The sequence below is a fragment of the Ambystoma mexicanum genome, chromosome 2p, assembly GCF_040938575.1.
Source record: "Ambystoma mexicanum isolate Mex_15411 chromosome 2p, UKY_AmexF1_1, whole genome shotgun sequence".
In the NCBI taxonomy this organism is placed as follows: Eukaryota; Metazoa; Chordata; class Amphibia; order Caudata; family Ambystomatidae; genus Ambystoma; species Ambystoma mexicanum.
This window is the reverse complement of record NC_090923.1, coordinates 543,727,031-543,742,801: the sequence shown is the minus strand read 5'-3', so window position 1 is coordinate 543,742,801 and position 15,771 is coordinate 543,727,031. Positions and strand designations below refer to the sequence as shown.

Here is a 15,771-nt window from a genome sequence, read left to right as displayed (position 1 = left end):
AGAGTCGTCCTGAGTTGATGTAGCTCCTGCCTCAGGGCTTCCCTGTGGCCCTGGGACTCTATGGAGATGGCCTCCTGCAGAGTCGCCAGTGCCGCCCGCCTGTCCCTGTTGGACGCCAACATGTCCTCCCTGTGTGACTGGCAGATGGAGTCGGTTGCCTGCTCTAGTCGCTCCATCAGCCTTTCAGGGGGGACAATGGAAGTGGCCACCCTATCCATGGCCTGAGCCATCATCTCGGATGATGCTGCCTGTTGGGTAGCCATACCGTAAATGGATTGCTCCCATGCGGTATTGCCAGGTGGCGTACGGCCACCACGTCGGCGGGCACCACACCTGTCTGGGGCAAGGCGGACTGCGCCTTGCTGTGCCGGCACTGCCTGAGGCTGCAGGACTGCATTCCCCCTCTGATCTGCTGGCCCAGGAACAGGATCAGATGTCGCGGAGTGTGACCCTGCATCCGTAACCACCAAAGGCCTAGCTGCCAACACTGACATCCCCATTGAGGGTTCTGACCCTGGTGCAGGTGGGTGGGACAGAACAGATTCCCTCCCTGGAACACTCACCTGCGACGGCACGTAGGTCTCATCATCCGAGTCAACAGCTGAGTACAGCTCGGGGGAGGTGCAGCCAGAGACACCCCTTGAGAGCACGACCTGCAGCACTTGTGGGTTTTCACCCACCAGCACACCACGTCCCTCACTGGTGGTTGGTCGGCCCTCGGAACCCTCCTGGGTCTGCACCATCTCCACATCCCCAGCAGTATCAGGTGCGTCTTCCCCTGCAATGACATAATGACAAAGAAATGGAAACCCGCATTAGCACCATGGCACACAATGAGGGCTGAGAAGCAAGAGAACCAGTACTTGATTGACACATGTCCCACATGACTAAGACCCTCCCATGCATGCACCCTCACTGCGTATGAAGGGCAGGCAAATGGCACACACTCATTACACAAAGATGGAAGTTGAACACATTTCATGCATGCTGCCTGGCAGTGGCATCACACATTGCCCTGTGATTGCCAGGTGACACACACATGCCATCACACAGATGGCATGTGCCATTGCTATTGAGTGTAGATGGAGAGGAGGGCAGCACTTATTCATTCTGTCCAGTTCCCACATGCAATAGCTTTTCTAATTCAAACAGGTCTGCTTTATCACCTGGAGCTGGCAGTCCAATATGGTCCAATTGCACAGGGACATGTGTGAACATATGATATCCAGGTAACAAAGTAACTCCACTTTACCATGGCCATGCCATACATGTGACTAGAGGACTGAGGAATGCCTAGTATAAGTGGTGGAATGCATACAATCTGTCTGATTGAACATAGGAAAATAAGCAACAATGTTGTGGCAAGGTGACACTTCAAGGCCAACTTGGGTGCTGTTGGCCTAGATGTCTACTGTTGGCAGAAGGGATACTGCAATGGCAAAATGCAGCTGCGCAGGATGTATTGCATGAAGCACATGGCTGACCCATTCGACTCAGGCGCACACACTCTCACCTGGCACACAAACAGATGCCCTCACACACACACCATGCACATGGATGACACACACATGCATGTGCACTCACCGGACAATGCCTCGTAATCAGGCAGATCTCCCACGCCTTGGATCTGTTCCTCCGTGACGTAGGTCCCAGCGACTGACTCATGTGGAGTGAGTTCCATGTCTTCTACTGGAGACCCACCTCCAGTCACTAGAGTTGCGGCATGACTTGAGGCCAGCTTCTTCTTTGCCCTGCGCTTTAGGTCATTCCAGCGCTTGTAGCAATCATTGGCTGTGCGCCTCACGATTCCAAGGGCACTTACGATGTCCGCAACGGTCTGCCAGTGTGCCTGGCGTTGTGCAGGTGTGGTCTTGGATCCTGCAACAATGACCATCTCGTTATCATCTCGTTATCATGTCCGGACACATACTGGACAAGTGCATTCAGTTCGTCATCCGTGAAGCTGGGCTTCCTCGACGGACCGGACTGTGTAGCCGTGTCTGGGGCATCAGCCTGTGCCGGACGAGCACTCTTCCTCTTCCGCTTGGAAGGTGGTGGTGATCCTGAGTGTCCTGCGCCTGGTGGGCTCTGTATCAGGTGTGTGGGATTGCACACTCAGCATGGGAGTTGGTGCAGGCATTGGCTCAAGTGTAATGGTGTCATGGGGAATGTCAGCAGAATGGACTAGGACGGACACTGTCCTGGCTGGGTGTGTGAGAGCTGGGGTGGATGGAGCCGCAGCTGCCCCTGCAGCCTCTCCGCCCTGCCTACTTGGGGCAGCAGATGACCTTGCTGCCCCAGATCCACGTGGCATGATAGCATCAACGTGCACCAGCGCACGTGTCGTAGCCCTGCTGACCTGGAAGTCAGCCATGGAGTCAGCCAGGTCTGGTGCCACAATGGGCTGGTCCAACAAGGGCTGAGCATGGATGGTGTCAGCCACTTCAGCCTCAACGGGAGGGGGGGAGGGGGGGAGGGGGGGGATGATGGGTGCCCTTGACTGGTCCTCCACACATGTGGGGACAGGCTCACCCTGCAAGTTACGACCACGTCCCCTACCGGATCCACCACGGCCACCACTTGTGGCTCTTCCACCTTTGCCACCCTTACGGAATCCTCGCCTCCCAGCCATGGCACTGATATTAATGTGCGTATGGGAGTGGCTGTAGACAATTGTCCTGGGCAATTGGGGGTCAAAGGGGTTGGGTACCAGATGGTAATTGTACCCTAGTGCTCTAGCACGGCTGATTGTAACCCCTGGGGAAAGATGACGGGTCACGCAACGCACAGGAGGCCCAAAAAAGGGAGATGACGTGCATGCAACCCCTCCTAGACCACGTGTGCAGAAATAAAAACCTGCACTACGCTGTGGCACCCAGTAACACAAGAATGAACGTATGCGTGTCACACGCAGCCTAGAATGACCTCTGAAGGGGTAGGCTACACACGGGGCAAGCACAGAAGTTAGATACGTGCGTGACTCACCGTCTGCCAGGTAAAAGAGCGTGAAAAATGAGCGCGTTTGGTTGGCAATACCCCCGCCAAAAGAAGATGTGTACGCTGTCTGAGAAGACAGGACAACAGTAGAAGGGGACACTGTTTGAGGGAACAGGCCCAGGTAAACCAGTACAAGAGAAAAAAGAGAAAAAGCTGTCAGAGGTAACAGGGAGTACGAACTGGAAACGCCGTGAAGTAAATCGCGTGTGAAACGACAAGAAGTACAGAATTCACCCACTCGCTCTCCACGAAAAGCACGTACAAGGAAATGGTGTTCTACACGTACCTTATATACAGGCCCACACGTACAGCGTCACTTACGCGGCGTGTACGTTCACCAATCACACGCTTTGTCACTCCTGCGTGTAGATCCATTTTCACCAATCACACGCTTTGTCACTTCTGCGTGTAGATCCATTTTCTCCAATCACATGCTTTGTCACTTCTGCGTGTAGATCCATTTTCGCCAATCACACGCTTTGTCACTTCTGCGTGTAGATCCATTTTCACCAATCACACGCTTTGACACTGGGACGTGTCACGCAACATTTTCCTGCACGTGCAGGTGACTATAGGCGCGCATATGCTGGTGACGGGTTTACGCGCTAAGGGCCTTTCCTCGATTCACACGCTGACGTGTGGGATTTTCACGTGCAGAATCACTCCCTATCAGGCTGTCCACGCGTTCACACACGAAAGACCACGCTCCTGGACAGGAGGCCAAATTACTGCCCCCCAGAGCCCTGAGCACGCTCCCACCTGCCATCTGCGGCTGCCTGACTGCCTGCTGGCCACGTGCCCCACAGTGCTGATGGGTGGGGGTGGTGGGAGACATGGGTGGGGGCCTGGTGGAGGGTGCCCCTGCACTGCTGGGGGGTGGGGGTGATTGGGGACATGAGTGGGGGCCTGGTGGAGGCTGCCCCTGGTGGCGGGAGGGTGGGGGTGGTGGGAGACATGGGTGGGGGCCTGGTGGAGGCTGCCCCTGGTGGCGGGAGGGTGGGGGTGGTGGGAGACATGGGTGGGGGCCTGGTGGAGGCTGCCCCTGGTGGTGGGGTGTGGGGGTGGTGGGAGACATGGGTGGGGGCCTGGTGGAGGCTGCCCCTGCACTGCTGGGGGTTGGGGGTGGTGGGAGACATGGGTGGGGGCCTGGTGGAGGCTGCCCCTGCACTGCTGGGGGGTGGGGGTGATTGGGGACATGAGTGGGGGCCTGGTGGAGGCTGCCCCTGCACTGCTGGGGGGTGGGGGTGATTGGGGACATGAGTGGGGGCCTGGTGGAGGCTGCCCCTGGTGGCGGGAGGGTGGGGGTGGTGGGAGACATGGGTGGGGGCCTGGTGGAGGCTGCCCCTGGTGGCGGGGGGGTGGGGGTGGTGGGAGACATGGGTGGGGGCCTGGTGGAGGGTGCCCCTGCACTGCTGGGGGGTGGGGGTGATTGGGGACATGAGTGGGGGCCTGGTGGAGGCTGCCCCTGCACTGCTGGGGGGTGGGGGTGATTGGGGACATGAGTGGGGGCCTGGTGGAGGCTGCCCCTGCACTGCTGGGGGGTGGGGGTGGTGGGAGACATGGGTTGGACATGGGTGGGGGCCTGCTGGCAGGTTCCCCACAGTACTGGGGGTTGGGGGTGGTGGGAGACATGGGTGGGGGCCTGGTGGAGGCTGCCCCTGCACTGCTGGGGGGTGGGGGTGATTGGGGACATGAGTGGGGGCCTGGTGGAGGCTGCCCCTGGTGGCGGGAGGGTGGGGGTGGTGGGAGACATGGGTGGGGGCCTGGTGGAGGCTGCCCCTGGTGGTGGGGGTGGTGGGAGACATGGGTGGGGGCCTGGTGGAGGCTGCCCCTGCACTGCTGGGGGTTGGGGGTGGTGGGAGACATGGGTGGGGGCCTGGTGGAGGCTGCCCCTGCACTGCTGGGGGGTGGGGGTGATTGGGGACATGAGTGGGGGCCTGGTGGAGGCTGCCCCTGGTGGCGGGAGGGTGGGGGTGGTGGGAGACATGGGTGGGGGCCTGGTGGAGGCTGCCCCTGGTGGCGGGGGGGTGGGGGTGGTGGGAGACATGGGTGGGGGCCTGGTGGAGGGTGCCCCTGCACTGCTGGGGGGTGGGGGTGATAGGGGACATGAGTGGGGGCCTGGTGGAGGCTGCCCCTGGTGGCGGGAGGGTGGGGGTGGTGGGAGACATGGGTGGGGGCCTGGTAGTGGGTGCCCCTGCACTGCTGGGGGGTGGGGGTGGTGGGAGACATGGGTGGGGGCCTGGTGGAGGCTGCCCCTGGTGGCGGGGGGGTGGGGGTGGTGGGAGACATGGGTGGGGGCCTGGTGGAGGCTGCCCCTGGTGGCGGGGGGGGTGGGGGTGGTGGGAGACATGAGTGGGGGCCTGGTGGAGGCTGCCCCTGCACTGCTGGGGGGTGGGGGTGGTGGGAGACATGGGTGGGGGCCTGGTAGTGGGTGCCCCTGCACTGCTGGGGGGTGGGGGTGGTGGGAGACATGGGTGGGGGCCTGGTGGAGGGTACCCCTGGTGGCGGGAGGGTGGGGGTGGTGGGAGACATGGGTGGGGGCCTGGTGGAGGGTGCCCCTGCACTGCTGGGGGGTGGGGGTGATTGGGGACATGAGTGGGGGCCTGGTGGAGGCTGCCCCTGCACTGCTGGGGGGTGGGGGTGATTGGGGACATGAGTGGGGGCCTGGTGGAGGCTGCCCCTGCACTGCTGGGGGGTGGGGGTGGTGGGAGACATGGGTTGGACATGGGTGGGGGCCTGCTGGCAGGTTCCCCACAGTGCTGGGGGTTGGGGGTGGTGGGAGACATGGGTGGGGGCCTGGTGGAGGCTGCCCCTGCACTGCTGGGGGGTGGGGGTGATTGGGGACATGAGTGGGGGCCTGGTGGAGGCTGCCCCTGGTGGCGGGAGGGTGGGGGTGGTGGGAGACATGGGTGGGGGCCTGGTGGAGGCTGCCCCTGGTGGTGGGGGGGTGGGGGTGGTGGGAGACATGGGTGGGGGCCTGGTGGAGGCTGCCCCTGCACTGCTGGGGGGTGGGGGTGGTGGGAGACATGGGTGGGGGCCTGGTGGAGGCTGCCCCTGCACTGCTGGGGGGTGGGGGTGATTGGGGACATGAGTGGGGGCCTGGTGGAGGCTGCCCCTGGTGGCGGGAGGGTGGGGGTGGTGGGAGACATGGGTGGGGGCCTGGTGGAGGCTGCCCCTGGTGGCGGGAGGGTGGGGGTGGTGGGAGACATGGGTGGGGGCCTGGTGGAGGCTGCCCCTGGTGGCGGGGGGGGGTGGGGGTGGTGGGAGACATGAGTGGGGGCCTGGTGGAGGCTGCCCCTGCACTGCTGGGGGGTGGGGGTGGTGGGAGACATGGGTGGGGGCCTGGTAGTGGGTGCCCCTGCACTGCTGGGGGGTGGGGGTGGTGGGAGACATGGGTGGGGGCCTGGTGGAGGGTGCCCCTGCACTGCTGGGGGGTTGGGGTGATTGGGGACATGAGTGGGGGCCTGGTGGAGACTGCCCCTGCACTGCTGGGGGGTGGGGGTGATTGGGGACATGAGTGGGGGCCTGGTGGAGGCTGCCCCTGCACTGCTGGGGGGTGGGGGTGGTGGGAGACATGGGTGGGGGCCTGGTAGTGGGTGCCCCTGCACTGCTGGGGGGTGGGGGTGGTGGGAGACATGGGTGGGGGCCTGGTGGAGGGTACCCCTGGTGGCGGGAGGGTGGGGGTGGTGGGAGACATGGGTGGGGGCCTGGTGGAGGGTGCCCCTGCACTGCTGGGGGGTGGGGGTGATTGGGGACATGAGTGGGGGCCTGGTGGAGGCTGCCCCTGCACTGCTGGGGGGTGGGGGTGATTGGGGACATGAGTGGGGGCTTGGTGGAGGCTGCCCCTTCACTGCTGGAGAGTGGGGGTGGTGGGAGACATGGGTTGGACATGGGTGGGGGCCTGCTGGCAGGTTCCCCACAGTGCTGGGGGTTGGGGGTGGTGGGAGACATGGGTGGGGGCCTGGGGGAGGCTGCCCCTGCACTGCTGGGGGGTGGGGGTGATTGGGGACATGAGTGGGGGCCTGGTGGAGGCTGCCCCTGGTGGCGGGAGGGTGGGGGTGGTGGGAGACATGGGTGGGGGCCTGGTGGAGGCTGCCCCTGGTGGTGGGGGGGTGGGGATGGTGGGAGACATGGGTGAGGGCCTGGTGGAGGCTGCCCCTGCACTGCTGGGGGGTGGGGGTGGTGGGAGACATGGGTGGGGGCCTGGTGGAGGCTGCCCCTGCACTGCTGGGGGGTGGGGGTGATTGGGGACATGAGTGGGGGCCTGGTGGAGGCTGCCCCTGGTGGCGGGAGGATGGGGGTGGTGGGAGACATGGGTGGGGGCCTGGTGGAGGCTGCCCCTGGTGGCGGGGGGGTGGGGGTGGTGGGAGACATGGGTGGGGGCCTGGTGGAGGGTGCCCCTGCACTGCTGGGGGGTGGGGGTGATAGGGGACATGAGTGGGGGCCTGGTGGAGGCTGCCCCTGGTGGCGGGAGGGTGGGGGTGGTGGGAGACATGGGTGGGGGCCTGGTAGTGGGTGCCCCTGCACTGCTGGGGGGTGGGGGTGGTGGGAGACATGGGTGGGGGCCTGGTGGAGGCTGCCCCTGGTGGCGGGGGGGTGGGGGTGGTGGGAGACATGGGTGGGGGCCTGGTGGAGGCTGCCCCTGGTGGCGGGGGGTGGGGGTGGTGGGAGACATGAGTGGGGGCCTGGTGGAGGCTGCCCCTGCACTGCTGTGGGGTGGGGGTGGTGGGAGACATGGGTGGGGGCCTGGTAGTGGGTGCCCCTGCACTGCTGGGGGTGGGGGTGGTGGGAGACATGGGTGGGGGCCTGGTGGAGGGTACCCCTGGTGGCGGGAGGGTGGGGGTGGTGGGAGACATGGGTGGGGGCCTGGTGGAGGGTGCCCCTGCACTGCTGGGGGGTGGGGGTGATTGGGGACATGAGTGGGGGCCTGGTGGAGGCTGCCCCTGCACTGCTGGGGGGTGGGGGTGATTGGGGACATGAGTGGGGGCCTGGTGGAGGCTGCCCCTGCACTGCTGGGGGGTGGGGGTGGTGGGAGACATGGGTTGGACATGGGTGGGGGCTGCTGGCAGGTTCCCCACAGTGCTGGGGGTTGGGGGTGGTGGGAGACATGGGTGGGGGCCTGGTGGAGGCTGCCCCTGCACTGCTGGGGGGTGGGGGTGATTGGGGACATGAGTGGGGGCCTGGTGGAGGCTGCCCCTGGTGGCGGGAGGGTGGGGGTGGTGGGAGACATGGGTGGGGGCCTGGTGGAGGCTGCCCCTGGTGGTGGGGGGGTGGGGGTGGTGGGAGACATGGGTGGGGGCCTGGTGGAGGCTGCCCCTGCACTGCTGGGGGGTGGGGGTGGTGGGAGATATGGGTGGGGGCCTGGTGGAGGCTGCCCCTGCACTGCTGGGGGGTGGGGGTGATTGGGGACATGAGTGGGGGCCTGGTGGAGGCTGCCCCTGGTGGCGGGAGGGTGGGGGTGGTGGGAGACATGGGTGGGGGCCTGGTGGAGGCTGCCCCTGGTGGCGGGAGGGTGGGGGTGGTGGGAGACATGGGTGGGGGCCTGGTGGAGGCTGCCCCTGGTGGCGGGGGGGTGGGGGTGGTGGGAGACATGAGTGGGGGCCTGGTGGAGGCTGCCCCTGCACTGCTGGGGGGTGGGGGTGGTGGGAGACATGGGTGGGGGCCTGGTAGTGGGTGCCCCTGCACTGCTGGGGGGTGGGGGTGGTGGGAGACATGGGTGGGGGCCTGGTGGAGGGTGCCCCTGCACTGCTGGGGGGTGGGGGTGATTGGGGACATGAGTGGGGGCCTGGTGGAGGCTGCCCCTGCACTGCTGGGGGGTGGGGGTGATTGGGGACATGAGTGGGGGCCTGGTGGAGGCTGCCCCTGCACTGCTGGGGGGTGGGGGTGGTGGGAGACATGGGTGGGGGCCTGGTAGTGGGTGCCCCTGCACTGCTGGGGGTGGGGGTGGTGGGAGACATGGGTGGGGGCCTGGTGGAGGGTACCCCTGGTGGCGGGAGGGTGGGGGTGGTGGGAGACATGGGTGGGGGCCTGGTGGAGGGTGCCCCTGCACTGCTGGGGGGTGGGGGTGATTGGGGACATGAGTGGGGGCCTGGTGGAGGCTGCCCCTGCACTGCTGGGGGGTGGGGGTGATTGGGGACATGAGTGGGCGCCTGGTGGAGGCTGCCCCTGCACTGCTGGGGGGTGGGGGTGGTGGGAGACATGGGTTGGACATGGGTGGGGGCCTGCTGGCAGGTTCCCCACAGTGCTGGGGGTTGGGGGTGGTGGGAGACATGGGTGGGGGCCTGGTGGAGGCTGCCCCTGCACTGCTGGGGGGTGGGGGTGATTGGGGACATGAGTGGGGGCCTGGTGGAGGCTGCCCCTGGTGGCGGGAGGGTGGGGGTGGTGGGAGACATGGGTGGGGGCCTGGTGGAGGCTGCCCCTGGTGGTGGGGGGGTGGGGGTGGTGGGAGACATGGGTGGGGGCCTGGTGGAGGCTGCCTCTGGTGGCGGGAGGGTGGGGGTGGTGAGAGACATGGGTGGGGGCCTGGTAGTGGGTGCCCCTGCACTGCTGGGGGGTGGGGGTGGTGGGAGACATGGGTGGGGGCCTGGTGGAGGCTGCCCCTGGTGGCGGGGGGGCGTGGGGGTGGTGGGAGACATGAGTGGGGGCCTGGTGGAGGCTGCCCCTGCACTGCTGGGGGGTGGGGGTGGTGGGAGACATGGGTGGGGGCCTGGTAGTGGGTGCCCCTGCACTGCTGGGGGTTGGGGGTGGTGGGAGACATGGGTGGGGCCTGGTGGAGGGTACCCCTGGTGGCGGGAGGGTGGGGGTGGTTGGAGACATGGGTGGGGGCCTGGTGGAGGGTGCCCCTGCACTGCTGGGGGGTGGGGGTGATTGGGGACATGAGTGGGGGCCTGGTGGAGGCTGCCCCTGCACTGCTGGGGGGTGGGGGTGATTGGGGACATGAGTGGGGGCCTGGTGGAGGCTGCCCCTGCACTGCTGGGGGGTGGGGGTGGTGGGAGACATGGGTTGGACATGGGTGGGGGCCTGCTGGCAGATTCCCCACAGTGCTGGGGGTTGGGGGTGGGGGGAGACATGGGTGGGGGCCTGGTGGAGGCTGCCCCTGCACTGCTGGGGGGTGGGGGTGATTGGGGACATGAGTGGGGGCCTTGTAGTCGAGGCAGCCCCTATTGACTGGCGGGTGGGGGCCGTGGGAGACATGGGTGGGGGCCTGGTGGAGGCTGCCCCTGGTGGTGGGGGGGTGGGGGTGGTGGGAGACATGGGTGGGGGCCTGGTGGAGGCTGCCCCTGCACTGCTGGGGGGTGGGGGTGGTGGGAGACATGGGTGGGGGCCTGGTGGAGGCTGCCCCTGCACTGCTGGGGGGTGAGGGTGATTGGGGACATGAGTGGGGGCCTGGTGGAGGCTGCCCCTGGTGGCGGGAGGGTGGGAGTGGTGGGAGACATTGGTGGGGGCCTGGTGGAGGCTGCCCCTGGTGGCGGGAGGGTGGGGGTGGTGGGAGACATGGGTGGGGGCCTGGTGGAGGCTGCCCCTGGTGGCGGGGGGGTGGGGGTGGTGGGAGACATGAGTGGGGGCCTGGTGGAGGCTGCCCCTGCACTGCTGGGGGGTGGGGGTGGTGGGAGACATGGGTGGGGGCCTGGTAGTGGGTGCCCCTGCACTGCTGGGGGGTGGGGGTGGTGGGAGACATGGGTGGGGGCCTGGTGGAGGGTGCCCCTGCACTGCTGGGGGGTGGGGGTGATTGGGGACATGAGTGGGGGCCTGGTGGAGGCTGCCCCTGCACTGCTGGGGGGTGGGGGTGATTGGGGACATGAGTGGGGGCCTGGTGGAGGCTGCCCCTGCACTGCCGGGGGGTGGGGGTGGTGGGAGACATGGGTGGGGGCCTGGTAGTGGGTGCCCCTGCACTGCTGGGGGGTGGGGGTGGTGGGAGACATGGGTGGGGGCCTGGTGGAGGGTACCCCTGGTGGCGGGAGGGTGGGGGTGGTGGGAGACATGGGTGGGGGCCTGGTGGAGGGTGCCCCTGCACTGCTGGGGGTGATTGGGGACATGAGTGGGGGCCTGGTGGAGGCTGCCCCTGCACTGCTGGGGGCTGGGGGTGATTGGGGACATGAGTGGGGGCCTGGTGGAGGCTGCCCCTGGTGGCGGGAGGGTGGGGGCGGTGAGAGACATGGGTGGGGGCCTGGTGGAGGCTGCCCCTGGTGGCGGGGGGGTGGGGTGGTGGGAGACATGGGTGGGGGCCTGGTGGAGGGTGCCCCTGCACTGCTGGGGGGTGGGTGTGATAGGGGACATGAGTGGGGGCCTGGTGGAGGCTGCCCCTGGTGGCGGGGGGGTGGGGGTGGTGGGAGACATGGGTGGGGGCCTGGTAGTGGGTGCCCCTGCACTGCTGGGGGGTGGGGGTGGTGGGAGACATGGGTGGGGGCCTGGTGGAGGCTGCCCCTGGTGGCGGGGGGGTGGGGGTGGTGAGAGACATGGGTGGGGGCCTTGTGGAGGCTGCCCCTGGTGGCGAGGGGGGTGGGGGTGGTGGGAGATATGAGTGGGGGCCTGGTGGAGGCTGCCCCTGCACTGCTGGGGGGTGGGGGTGGTGGGAGACATGGGTGGGGGCCTGGTAGTGGGTGCCCCTGCACTGCTGGGGGGTGGGGGTGATTGGGGACATGAGTGGGGGCCTGGTGGAGGCTGCCCCTGCACTGCTGGGGGGTGGGGGTGCAGGGGGACATGAGCAGGTGTGCAGGGTAGTCCCCTGTTTTGTAGGCTGCCTGCAGGGGCCGTGGAGGGTGTACAGGGAACACCTGTGAGGACCCACCCAGCCTAATCGCGTGTGTGACTTCCCACGCACCCCTGTAATACACGTACCCAGCCAAATCGCGTGTGATTATTCCCACGCACCCCTGTAATACACGTACCCAGCCAAATCGCGTGTGATGATTCCCACGCACCCCTGTAATACACGTACCCAGCCAAATCGCGTGTGATGATTCCCACGCACCCCTGTAATACACGTACACAGCCAAATCGCGTGTAAAACTTCCCGTGTACCCCTGTAATACCCGTACCCAGCCAAATCCCGTGTGATCATTCCCGCGTACCCCTGTGATACACGTGCCCTGGCTAATCGCGTGTAAAACTTCACGCCTACCCCTGTAATACACGTACCCTGGCCAATCGCGTGTTAAACTTCCCGCGTACCCCTGTAATACACGTACCCTGCCTAATCGCGTGTATTACTTCACGCCTACCCCTGATATGCACGTTACCCGCTTTGCGTTCCTTGTTTGGCAGCCCTGTAAACTGGTCCAGGGTTAGCGCAGCCCTTTGCGATGATTTAGCGATTTTGATGGCTTTTCCTTGCGCGAGGGCGTTCTTGGGGGCGTTACTGGCGCTGCTGCAGGGTCGCTGCGATACTCTGCGCCACGGCTGGTTTGGGAGCCTAAAATCCATGAATACGCTGTGCGCGGAAATCGGTTTTAGCGCACGTGCCTGGCGCAGACAATCGCACGCGGACACTCTGCGCCAGCCGCTTGCGACACTTTTCTGCGAAATTCTATGAATTACCCTGTAAATTGGGCGTTGCAGCAGTATAGTACAGTGAAGGAAATGTGTTTGTCTGTTAAAGGAAAGGCAACTCTAGTAACCGTTGAGGAAACTGCACCTTCTGTTTCTTTCTGTGCCCAGATGTTGAGGACTTTCCAATATAATCATGTGTTCTGTATTTAATGCCTATAGCATTCGCATACATCTTGTTTAACCGGGAACAGTCAATTGCAGATGAAGATACTCAATCTGTTGTACCTCCAAGCATTGCTGCTATTAACATACACTGAAAATATAAGTGATTTTCTTCAACAGGGCCCCATGAGAACCCTAAGTAAGGTTCTTGTTAAATGTTGTCGAGGATGTGGTAAGGAAGAGTGGGCTGTATTATGTGCCCTGTCCTTTCACTTCCTATGTCAGGGTTACAAACAGAGCTCAGAGAACATTTTACTCCCTACTTGGAATCAAATAATTTTTAAGGGAGTAAAAAAGTTATTAGCTTTGCCAATATGGATACATTATGCTTCTTGAAAGATGTTCTTTGCCTTTAAAATACCTCTTGTGATTGGGCAGTAATATTATTACAGTTCCTTTCTATGCAACAGCTATGCTGCTCACTGATTAGAAAATATACGGCAAGCTCTGTGGGTAGAAGCAGGTGGTAGACTCCTTTATGTTCATTGTTTTGCATTTTTGTTGGGCACATTTTCCTGTTTTGTTTTTATGGAGCAGAAAGGGATGATGTACATGCATCTTAGCTGCAAGGCTCGTTTTGAGTAAGTGTTGTCACAGCTCTGTTCACAGGACAATATAATGTTGATGGGTAGCGGAGGAACAAGGAATTCTGATTCTAATACTCTCTTGTGCAGGTTTTCGGACTTAGTTATCCTCCTTATCATGAGAGGCATGTTCTCCTGACCTTTGAATTACTTATTGGCACATGAACTCCTATTGGCATGTTTTCTGACATATTCCTTTTAGTTGCGTTATTCTTTTTGCAAATATTGTATACTGTATGCATTTTCTGACAGCCACATCAGTTAAGACAAGTGCTATTTGTAATACATATGAGTGTTTTTTTCACACGCAGAAAAGGACTGAGTATAGCAGCTGCTTCTGTTGATCCAGAGGCAAATGGTAATTATGAATGCAGCTACAATGATTAATCTGCCGGAAATTGGCATATTGCCTTCATACTATCAGCTCTTCTTTTCATCAGTTATAATTAGCATGGTTACATGAATTTGATGGCCTGTTTGCATTGGTACAACTGGTAATCTAGTGCTGGCTTTCGGTACAGCTATATATTCTCATCTTGATGTAGACTACATGCCTTCCTATAAATGATCTCACAATGATTACCTGTATTCTGTTTTATAATGTTACACTTCAACTTTTTGGCCGTGTAGTACACAGATTGCTAGGGGGGTACACTGTTCCGTTAAATATCCTGTTATGAATCCTTTACACCCTGGCCAATTGGGACTCAAAAGGTGTCATTTAACATTGATCATGCCATGCTGGATGGTGCAGATTTCAAAAGCATTTTATGGGTCTTTGAGCAGACTATGCGAGATGCAACCTTTATATCTCAGCTGCTAATTGTAAATGTTAGTATTTAATCAGCCATCAAACGACTCACCTACTAATAGTCACGTGTTCCTTGAGCTGGCACCATCATGAATGGGGCCCACACACATAAAACAAGGGAGCCAATGCTCCCTTGTTTTACTAATATTTTCAGTTTGAACAAATCATATAGATAAAACATATGAACAATTCAATAAATCAACATCCAATTCATATTGCGAATACACGTTCAGCTTATAGAGCCCAATACGCATAGAGCAATACTAAATGCATTTTTCAATCATCATCAGGAGCAAAACTAAATACATTTCCAAAACATCATGATGTTTCCACTGAACCACCCAGATTCTTTACCATTTCAGAGTATTTAAGGTTCTCTCCAAAAATATTTGAGGAGACTAGTAGGCAGAACAGGTTAAGGGACCTGGCTGGAATACCATGGATTTGGAGTTCACACTCAAGTACACCACGGCCTGCAATCCCACTAGTTAAGATAAACCGGGTATGTTCATAAAACGTGTGATACATCACCACTTGCAGCCCCAGCAAGTACACCAAAGGTAATTCACTTATACAAATGTGTCTCTGAAGATTGTCTCACCTGACTCATGCCAGTCACAGAATATGCATGCTTACTTAGGATGCCTTGCTCATTTTTCTCATCCAATTCACCCTGGAAATAGAATCATATTTTTAATTTAGAAGGCATCGATACTAAACTTAAAGTAATTTAATCCTGGCTCTGAACACAGAAGCGAGAAAACCTGGCTTTGTTTTATGGTGTTGCCAGTGCATGGAAACCCATTATTTGGGGTACACTGGTCATGCTTATGGCATGAATGACTCATCAGTTCCTGGAATACAAGTAGTGTGGGTAAGCTAGGAGAATGTGACAAACCTGTTAGGCTACGCAGATTTTGTTACTGGCTTGTGCTTGGTGTTAAAACATTTATAAAATGCATGGCAAAAACCTTAGATAATTGCCATATCGGCCAAAAAACCTACTCTCAGAAAGCACAACAGTAAACCCCATTGCATTAATTTATGGGAGAAGTACCAACATCATGGTTGTTTCATTCCTTGTGTATATTCCCAAAGCATGTGGAGTCTCTTATGTGCTTTCTTGTGCTCCTTTTCATTTCAGTATGTGTTGGCTTACACACCTGCTGCTGAACAATGTTTGTAAATCATGATTGCACTGTTTGCTCTTTACATCTTGTAAATTCTACTATATAATACAGAATGTGTCGAAGGGTCTCATTACGAGGTGGGAGGTAAGGGATTACCGGCACCGGTAAGGGTACCGGTGCCGGTAATCCCTTACCTCCCTACTACGAGTTCCCTTTGCGGGTCCATCCTTAACGCCTGGTTTTTGCAGGCGTTAAGGACGGGACCCGCAAAGGGACTCTAGAGCTAATAACGGTACCAATTTGCGGTGCCGTTATTAGCGCCTTCCCCATTCCCATTGAGCCCTATGGGGGCTCAAATGGGAATGGGGAATGGCCCTGGTGAATGGGGAATTACCGGTCCCTCCGACCTCGGAATGGCGCGGTAATTGTTCCATTCACCAGGGCGGAGTCGTTAGGGTTTTGGAGGCAGCCATGGAGCTAATAGCTCCATGGCTACTTCCGACCTCGTAATAAGGCCCCTTGTATTGCTCATGTTTGA

At 60.7% G+C, this 15,771-nt stretch overlaps 1 protein-coding gene across 5 annotated transcripts in view; it reads right to left on the bottom strand.

Moving 5' to 3' along the window:
• The window catches only part of LOC138566537 (calpain-1 catalytic subunit-like), an 845,562-nt gene that overhangs the window by 516,123 nt on the left and 313,668 nt on the right, over positions 1-15,771 (bottom strand). For 4 of the 5 annotated variants that reach the window (XR_011301953.1, XM_069643985.1, XM_069643987.1 and 1 more), the window contains one exon: positions 14,705-14,776. The exons of the other annotated variant lie outside the window; for it this stretch is intronic. Coding sequence is in view for 3 of the 4 variants with exons in the window: in XM_069643985.1 (XP_069500086.1) it covers positions 14,705-14,776 (72 nt within the window). In the remaining variant the exon portion in view is untranslated. The remainder of the gene's footprint in view (positions 1-14,704; positions 14,777-15,771) is intronic. 5 annotated transcript variants of the gene reach the window in all.